The following is a 9,481-nucleotide window of genomic DNA, read 5'->3' as shown; positions in this document are numbered from 1 at the left end:
AAAAGCTGGTTTTCGGAGGCCGCGGAGTGCTTTTCGTCCGACGCCGCTGTTGGGAAAAGTGTTTATCTCGTGGTAAGGACTCCGAATCCTATTTTTGTTTTCGAAGATGTTGAGTTTTGGTCTTAAATGATATAAGGTTTAGGATTTAGGGTTTCGTGATTAACACTAAACCTTAATACTTAAATGATATATATATATATATATATATATATATAAACATAATTTAGATTAAAAATTAACAAAATTTAAATTTTAATTATGTGAGATTTAATGTTTTGCCGCTCTACTTGTTTAAATCCCTAGTGAATAAAAACACACAATCGCCAAACCTTTTCGAGGGTTCAGAAGGTAATTTATTGAAAACAAGTATTTATGCAACTCCCCTTGTCCACCTACACCGAAGCGCAAATCATGTGGTCGCTGCTAACCCTGCCTCCGCCTTCCCCGTCTATAAATCTCCCTCCATTCGCACTCCGTCTTCTCCGTGTCCAACCTTTCTCCTCCTCCGCCCTCCCCTTGTCCTCGCTCCGCCCTTTATCGGTTTCAGCATCCACTGTTGGAAACCCTGCCCTTTCTATTTCCCCAACGATGGACTCCGTCGCTTCATGGGGCCTCACCCCACTCTCCTCTGTCGATCCCGAGATCCACGATCTCATCGAGAAGGAGAAGCGCCGCCAGTGCCGCGGCATCGAGCTCATCGCCTCTGAGAACTTCACCTCCTTCGCCGTCATCGAGGCCCTTGGCAGCGCCCTCACCAACAAGTACTCCGAGGGCATGCCTGGCAACCGCTACTATGGCGGTAACGAGTTCATCGACGAGATCGAGAACCTCTGCCGCTCCCGCGCTCTCCAGGCCTTCCACCTTGAAGCCGATAAATGGGGCGTCAATGTGCAGCCCTATTCCGGCAGCCCTGCCAACTTTGCCGCTTATACCGCACTTCTCAACCCTCATGATCGGATTATGGGGCTCGATCTGCCTTCTGGGGGGCATCTTACGCATGGATACTATACCGCTGGTGGGAAAAAGATTTCCGCCACTTCGATCTATTTTGAGAGTCTCCCTTATAAGGTGAATCCGACGACGGGTTTATTGGACTATGATAAGCTTGAGGAGAAGGCTTTGGATTTCCGCCCCAAGCTCATCATCTGCGGTGGTAGCGCGTACCCAAGGGATTGGGATTATGGGCGATTTAGGTCCATAGCGGATAAGTGCGGGGCACTGCTGCTCTGCGACATGGCTCACATAAGTGGCCTTGTTGCCGCCCAGGTAATGTGTTTATTTGCTTTGTTGGTTGTGTTAATTTCAATTGTTTTCATCGTGTTTTTTATTCTTTGCTTTGACCAAGAGCTTTGTTCTGTTGGGATATGGGAGAATAATCTTTGTAAGTTATTCACTCAAATTTCAGTAGTGAACCGGATATCTGAGAATCTGGCCTTGCGGTGGTTTTAGGAAAGAGCTCTTTAATCTTGTTATCTTAGTACCAGTTGTTAGTGATAGAAAAGATGATGGAATAATAGTGGATACCTTATTTTTGATAATTGAAAAGATGATAGATCTGTCACTTCGTTTACGTATTCTGCTTTATTTTGGTTTTTCTTTTTTTTTTCCTAGTACAATTGGATATCCAGATGGTTAATTTTGACAGATCTATGATTATGTTAACTTGCTCAAAGAAACATAATTTAAATTTTTTATTCCCCTTGCTGTTTTTCTAGTATCTCTTTTAATTAAAATTTTGCTCGATCGATACAAGATGATCACATTTTGGTTTTAAGCTTCTTGAAACACTCCCTTATGAACTTATTATACTTATTCAAGCTTCAGTAATGGATTTACTGTTTACGGTTATATATTTTTTTCTTTGTAATTAATACCTTGCTAGCTCTAGCGAAGCAAATCAATACAAGGGTTTGTAAGATCTAGTGATTGCCATGTATTATACTTGCAAGTTAATCGTTCTACATAGTTTTTTTTTCTTATTTCCCTTTCTTTCTTGATGCAGGAAGCTAATAATCCCTTCGAATTCTGTGATATTGTCACAACCACAACCCACAAGAGTCTTCGAGGTCCAAGATCTGGTATGATTTTCTACAGAAAAGGCCCTAAGCCTCCTAAAAAGGGCCAGCCTGAGAATACTCTTTACGATTATGAAGACAAGATCAACTTTGCCGTGTTCCCATCCCTCCAAGGAGGCCCTCACAATCACCAGATTGCTGCATTGGCTGTGGCCTTGAAGCAGGCCACGTTGCCAGGATTTAAAGCTTATGCTAAGCAAATAAAGGCCAATGCTGTTGCACTCGGAGATTATTTGATGAGCAAGGGCTACAACATTGTTACCGGTGGGACAGAAAATCACCTGATACTCTGGGATTTGAGACCTCTTGGCTTAACTGGTAATGTCAAATTCCACATTTTGGATGTTTTGAGATTTTAGATTCTTTTATAGATAGCAATTTTTTTTTCTTATTATGTAGGTAACAAGGTGGAAAAAGTCTGTGATCTTTGCAACATAACACTCAATAAAAATGCTGTTTTTGGTGACAGCAGTGCTCTGGCTCCTGGAGGTGTCCGGATTGGTATATTTTCTTGTGCTTGTGTTCTTAAAATGCTACTTTTGGGACAATGATACATGAGTTTTATACAATCAATGAATACAGGGCTTTTCCTTTTTTTTTTTACTTTATAACCTGAAATTGATTTTAGCCATCTTCCCTCACCACAATACCTAAAAATCTAATTTCTATAATGTTGCAAATTAAGATATTTGTATGTTTTCAAAATGCACGTGTTTGTAGAAAAAATTTGCATTCTCATGTACGCTCTGCTCTTCTTGCATGCACTAAGTCATATATCCATGCATTGAAATATTGTTGTTTCGACTTTTTATAGTGCCATAATAAAGATTATATGTTGTATGAGAATTTCTTCTTTCTTGAATATTCGTCTCTCTAAGGAATCAGAAACAAGTTTCTCATCTCCACTCCATTGGTCGTTCCTAACTCCATCGCCTTGCTAAAATTCAGGAGAACATATTCCGTGTGGACACCGGAGGCCAACCAGTACACGTCATGTCACTTTTTTGCTCGGTACCACCGGTGCTAGGTACCGCTATGTACCGGGTGACGTGGCGCGTTCTTGTTGGCATCCGGACCGTCCGATGCTCACACAGAATAATTGCTCAAAATTTCAGAGGATGTAATTATGAATCCCTTTTATCTCCCTTAAAACATGTCGAATAGTTTCATTGCCCAACAACCTAGTATAAACTCATATGTAGTAAATCCCATCCAAACAGTAGGGAGTACACAGATAGAGGTGTCGATATTTGACACGACCTGAAAATTCGACTCGAAACGACCCAAAAATTTTGGTTTAGGGTCAACATGGATCTGAAACGGGTCAGGTTTGAGTTCAACCATTCGACCCATTTTAAAAATCGGGTCGGGTTCGGGTTAACTTTTTTGACCCGAAAATGACCCTAAAATTACCCATTTTTTACCCAAAAAAATGTGTTTTGACCCGGAAACTCGATATTGACCCATTTTTTTACTCGAAAAGCGAATTTTGACTCATTTTTTTACTCGAAAACTAGCAATTTTTTCATGATCCCGGATCATCCAGGTCGTGTCAGGTTGACCCAGACCCGAAGCAGGTCTAGTTCGAGTATGAAAAACTGACCTGTTTGCAAAAACGGGTTGATTTCAAGTTGACCCAAATAGTGTCGGGTCAATTTCGAGTTCGACCCGAACCCGACCTGTGACTCGAAATTGACACCCTTACACACAGACCATATTAGAATTTGTCTCTAGTGACTATTTATTTTTCATGAACAAAATGAGTGAAAATAACATATCCTTTTCTTATAATTTTATCTGCAAACAACCAAATGAGCCCTAAACATATAGTGAAAATGACGTGAATATGAATCCCTGGTTTTGCATTCTGCATCCCTATTTTGCAGGAGCACCTGCAATGACATCCAGGGGATTGCTTGAGAAGGACTTCGAGCAAATCGGAGAGTTCCTCCACCAAGCAGTCACCATCACCCTCAGCATTCAGAAGGAACATGGAAAGCTTCTGAAAGACTTCAACAAGGGACTGGCAAACAACAAAGACATTGAAAATTTAAAGGCTGCTGTTGAGAAATTCTCTGCTTCTTTCGATATGCCTGGATTTCACACCTCTGAAATGAAATACAAGGACTAGGTTAATTACTTGGAAAAAAAGGGAATCAAGCTCCAGATGCCTTCATCTTTACTTATTATGTTCCAATAATCCAGGTTACTGCCAACCTTTACTTGCCCATTTTTATTTTTATATTTTTAACATTGTTTCCTCTTGAAGAAATGGCCTGGAAAGGTGAAATATCCTGTACTTTATTGAGAAATAAAATTTGATATTTATGTTTTCCTGATGTGTTTCTATTGTTTTAGTGGCATTGTTTCTTATTTGGGGAAGATTTCCCTCAGCTTGAGAAAGTTCACAGCGAAAACATGCAAGAGTTAGGGCTGTCAATTTTTGACCCGACCCGAAAAAAATTGGGTTAGGTCAACCTGGACCCAAAACCGGCCGGGTTCGGGTTCAACAAATCAACCTGTTTTAAAAGTTGGGTTAGGTTCGAATTGACACAGTAATCCGAAATTGATCCAAAATTGACACGAACTCAAATTTGACCCGAAAACTCGAGATTGCCCCGAAAATCGAAGATTGAACTGATTTTTGACCTGTAAATTAGCAATTTTGGGTCAATCCGGGGTCATTCGTGTCGGGTCGAGTTGACTCGGACCTGAATCGGGTCGGGTACCTGACCCATTTTAAAAAATGGATCAGATTTAGGTTGATCTGAATAGTGCCGGGTTAGTTTCAAGTTCGATCAGAACCAAACCCGTTGACCCGAATTGACACCCCTAGCAAGATTGACAATTGATAAACAAATATAACAGCAATAGTGAACATTAACTCACAGAACGTAGCCCAAAAAGAAAAAAAAAATCTTATTGCACGCTCCACTTCAATCATCTGCTAAAATATTACTCTCTCAATAACTTAGTTTATGCAATAAATTTCTATCAATAGTCATGCAATGTCTTAATTCCTAATATGAAAAATATGTAAACTTTCAAAATTACTGTCATATAATCTTATATCCTAGCTAAGAACTGCATCTCAACAACAAAAAAAACACCATAGTACAAGTTCTGAAGGCTTCACTATCTCCTGCTGTTTGCAGTCTTAGCATTGCTGAGGCTAGCAAGCTCTTCAATCAGCTTCTTCTCTTCACTGCTCAATCTTTTCGGAATCTCTACCTGCACCCGGACCAATTCATCTCCACGAGTGCTCGCCTTGCCCAAGTAAGGAACCCCCTTCTTCGCCATCACGAGTGTCGTGCCTGGCTGAGTCCCAGCTGGTATCTTCAGATCGACCGTGCCATCGACAGTTGGAACATTGATTGTAGTTCCAAGAATGGCATCAATGTATGATACCTTGCATGTATATAGAATGTTGTTGCCATCCCTCTTCAGTACAGGGTCTGATAGAACGTCTATGAATACATAAAGATCACCTGGAGGGCCTCCTCTTCTTCCAGCATTTCCCTCGGACCGCACTCTCAGCCGGCTACCGGAGTCCACTCCAGCCGGTACTTTCAAACTGATTCTCTTGCTCTTTCGCACGCGTCCATCGCCGCCACAGGTACCGCATGGGGTGGAGGACTCCCCAGTACCACCACATGTGGAGCAAGTCATGACCTGCTGGAAAACACCCAGTGGTGTCCTTGCTGAAGAGACAACCTGGCCCTGACCGCCGCAAGTGTTGCACTTGGTTGGCTTTGTGCCAGGTTTAGCTCCTGAACCGTCGCAGGTGCCGCAGCTCTCGAGCCGGGTTATCTCGATCTCCTTCTCCACACCAAAGACAGCCTCTTTGAAGTTTAAAACAATATTATAGCTCTCATCATCCCCTTGCGTGGGTCGATTGCGTGCAGACCTGCTCCCCATACCACCCATTCCACCCATACCTTCAAATAATGACTCAAATAGATCAAATGGGTTGCTGAAATCCTGCATTTGGAGAACAGCTGGGCTTAAGATGAAATAAAATGAATTAAAGAGTTAAATAACTATCATTTATTTTATCAAAGGAACTCACCCCCATGCCTGCGCCAGCACCTTTAAGGCCAGCTTCTCCATATCTGTCATAAATAGATCGTTTCTCATCATCTGACAAAACCTGAAGTACGATTCTGTTAAAGGAACTCTGAATTTACATGCACTATTGCTACAGCTGGAATTCACTTAAACTAAGGCTTCATTTGGGACGGCTTTCTTACTGCTCCTTAAAGCAGCTTTTGCCTTTTGCTGCTTTAAGGAGCAGTAAAAAAGCCGTCCCAAACGAAGCCTAAAACTGTAGCGTAGACTGACCTCATATGCGTTGCTAATGTCCTTGAACTTTTGTTCTGCGCCTGGATCTCTAAACAAAGATGGCCATAGAAAAAGTTAATTCCAAGTGAAGTTACACTGAGCATTTTGTGGGAGTTGTTTGTCTTAATGGCAGGAGCAGGTTTACAACATAAACAAAATTTACCAGCAACTAGATTGAAATTCAATTCTTTCAGTAATTTACATAGCTCAGACTGAGGCTCGAGTTCAAAGTCCTCAAACTGAACACACTTAAGAGTGATAACAGAAAATACAGAACTTTACTACAGAAATCAGCAAAACCAACAAGCTTCCAAGCAGTTTCTGAGAGAAAATTAGAGAAATAACGGAGAGAAAACTTTCAATTTAATAGGAGAGGAAAGAAAACAGCAAGATGCAGTTGGATCTCCAATTGGAGAGGAAGATCATGCTCTCTCAATCTCTAGTCGGAGACTAGAGCCCAAGCAAAACCACAAGAAATATAAAATTCTGCAAAATACATCATAACCCTAACCCGAGAACAGAAAATACTACTTAAAGCAAAAGCCAGCAACAATTCCCTAAACAGTCCATAGAATTTGAATTTTTCCTCTCAAATTCTTCTCAATTAAAGCCATAATATCACCATTAAGAGGGCAGGGCCCCACACCCTGTCCGCTACCCTTTAGACGGGTCTATTCCGGTTGAAATAGACTCGAACCGGACCAGGTGGGACCGGTTCAACCGGCTCCTCAAGATCCCGTCTAACAGATCTCCATTGAACCAAAGCTTATATATGAATTTCCTTGCTTTCGTTGATAAAACCAGTTCATCCCCACCTTGATCAAAAGGTCATCCATTGTTTTGTTTCATTAGCCGTTGCTTTAAATTTTAAAGCCTCCCTATTATATTCACATACGTAGCGTCATCAAAATTCTATTCTAGTTCACAAATCCATTAACAGTGGCATTTGCTGAAATATATCATTGTTGATTACTATTTTTCATTAACTTAACAAAGATCTTTAAAAGAGTTGTATAAAGAGACGTATTCATTGATATAATTTATGCATCAAGAAGTGTATTAATAAAGTTTATCAGAGAGCATCCATAAGACTGGAAACAATCGCAATGGATATTTTTCTATCATAATCATTCACGTATTTGCCATAGAATCCAATTACTAACATAAAATTATTTGGTATGCCTCTTCTGCGGTTCAGAAGTATTTAGGCCTTCTACAGAGAAATTGAGAGTTGTTGATTGTTTTCCTAAACCCACTAGAAAAGAGAGTCAGTGACTTTGCCTTGAAAAACACACCTTATGGTTTTCAAGCCTTGAATAACATGTCAGAGAGAGAGAGAGAGAGAGAGAGAGAGAGAGAGAGAGAGAGACAAGTTGGAGAAAAATACTTCAGTAGTTTCAACTACAATTTTACATCATGACAAGAAAATAGAATCTATTAACCAAGGAGGCCTTTCCAGAGCCTCTCTCCACAATCTAACTAAAAGTGTCCTATTTAAAAGAAAATATGATCCATCCACAATCCAACTAAATGCATAAATTTACGGGAATTATCTACGAAAAGCCTCCTATTTAGGAAGCTTCATGCTTAACATCCAAATTAACATTTGAATTCTGAATATCTTTGAAATTACATTAATTTCCTCCATTTAAGGCGATCATCCACTTCAAACTTTGAGAATTTATGGAGTAATTTTAGAATAATTTTCATTATTCCCTCAACTTAAATCTCTCTCCTTATTCTTCATAGGTTGTCCCCTTACTCTTCTAAATTTTAAATTGCAATTTTAAAACTTTGGTCCATTTTCAATTTTTATTTGCAATTTTTATCCTTTTGAGATTAGGTTTGCAAATGCACTTGTGACTTGTCAGCCTATTGGATAATGTAAATAAAATTAAAACTTAGCTAATAATATTAATTTAAATTACATCACACAGAATTAGTTTTGACCTAAGTAAAATAGCTTGTCCATTTGATTTGAACTTCCCATTTAATGAATTTTCCAATTGACAGAATCCATCAACATGATTTCTATAACAGAACCCATTTGCATGATGCCCAACTTTTAATGAGGGTAACATAATTTGATTGATAACAAATTGATCAATCATAAATGAAGTTGAAGCACTATCCCAATCATTGAATTGTATTGTATAACAGGATTAAATTCAAAAGGATTCTAGGAAGGGCATTTTCTCATCATCATGAAAAAAGCGAGCCAGCATAAGAAAAAAAATGCTAAAAATGTGTCAAATAAATAATCTTGAAAAGACAGTATCCCATCATCTTGTGTTGAATGTTATTTCAACAGTTTAAATACTACTAAATTTTAATTTTTTTTATTCTATTATTATGCAATGGAGAATGTGGAGTGTATGTGATCCAGCACATTTTGTACTTCATTTCAAAAAAGACTACACTTGAAGTTACAAACAATTGAATGCAATTTTTCAAAGACAACTATGTATATATTTTTTTTCTTCAATTAGTTCAATCACTAGGAAGACTGAACGTTATTATTGTTAATGTAATTGAATTCTTTGATTGTAAGTGCATACTCTATTATTGTTAATCTAATTGAACTATTTGACTATAAATCTATTTCATTGAATTTTATATTATGTTATTTATTATAAGAATATATTTCACTACTGTCATGGTAATTGTATGTATAAAACTATTGTATGAATTCTATAAAATAGTAGAGTTATAATAAAGTTTAAGCCAGGTTCGAAACTGGTTTGAACATAGTTCTAACTTTTGTGATAACTTTCGATTACAGATGCAAATAATAAGAGTTGAACTAGGTTGGAACATGGTTTGAACAGTATTATGTATTCCTGTTTCGATCATGATTCAAACTTTGTTCAAACATGATTCGAACATTGCTTAAATTATGTTCGATCAAGGTTTGAGAACCATGTCATCACTTGCAGAGAATATATACCATAAATTGGGTTCAAACAATATTAGAATATTGTTCAAACCTCATACAACAAGTATGCAATAATTCTTTTACAAAATTACATAAAGAATTACATACCAAATAATAATAAAGCTTCGTA

The 9,481-nt window shown here is 38.6% G+C and overlaps 2 protein-coding genes across 2 annotated transcripts in view; one reads left to right on the top strand and one right to left on the bottom strand.

Annotated features, from left to right (window-relative positions):
* The first annotated feature begins 389 nt into the window (after positions 1 to 389).
* Positions 390 to 4,411, top strand: LOC110105641 (serine hydroxymethyltransferase 4-like). Its single transcript, XM_020835222.2, has 4 exons — positions 390 to 1,266; positions 2,003 to 2,393; positions 2,475 to 2,576; positions 3,962 to 4,411. The coding sequence occupies exons 1-4, from the start codon at positions 412 to 414 to the stop codon at positions 4,204 to 4,206; spliced, it is 1,593 nt and encodes a 530-aa protein (XP_020690881.1). The 5' UTR covers positions 390 to 411; the 3' UTR covers positions 4,207 to 4,411.
* Positions 4,412 to 4,970: 559 nt separating this feature from the next.
* The window catches only part of LOC110105642 (chaperone protein dnaJ A7A, chloroplastic), a 47,420-nt gene continuing 42,909 nt past the window's right edge, over positions 4,971 to 9,481 (bottom strand). The window contains exons 6-8 of the mRNA XM_020835223.2: positions 6,417 to 6,465; positions 6,145 to 6,225; positions 4,971 to 6,056 (exon numbers count right to left, since the gene is read on the bottom strand). Of these exons, the coding sequence (XP_020690882.1) occupies positions 5,211 to 6,056; positions 6,145 to 6,225; positions 6,417 to 6,465 (976 nt within the window). The 3' untranslated portion in view covers positions 4,971 to 5,210. The remainder of the gene's footprint in view (positions 6,057 to 6,144; positions 6,226 to 6,416; positions 6,466 to 9,481) is intronic.

Source organism: Dendrobium catenatum, unplaced genomic scaffold (assembly GCF_001605985.2).
Source record: "Dendrobium catenatum unplaced genomic scaffold, ASM160598v2 fragScaff_scaffold_671, whole genome shotgun sequence".
NCBI lineage: Eukaryota > Viridiplantae > Streptophyta > Magnoliopsida > Asparagales > Orchidaceae > Dendrobium > Dendrobium catenatum.
The sequence above is the reverse complement of the archived record's forward strand: the minus strand, read 5'-3'. Positions and strand labels throughout refer to the sequence as shown.

What these genes read in the sequence shown, in the direction of transcription:
- LOC110105641 (XM_020835222.2), top strand. Translation starts at nt 412, where the DNA reads ATGTGGTCGCTGCTAACCCTGCCTCCGCCTTCCCCGTCTATAAATCTC. An exon ending in GAGACCTCTTGGCTTAACTG is followed by an intron (nt 2,394 to 2,474) that starts GTAATGTCAAAT and finishes CTTATTATGTAG; the next exon opens with GTAACAAGGTGGAAAAAGTC. An exon ending in TCCTGGAGGTGTCCGGATTG is followed by an intron (nt 2,577 to 3,961) that starts GTATATTTTCTT and finishes CCTATTTTGCAG; the next exon opens with GAGCACCTGCAATGACATCC.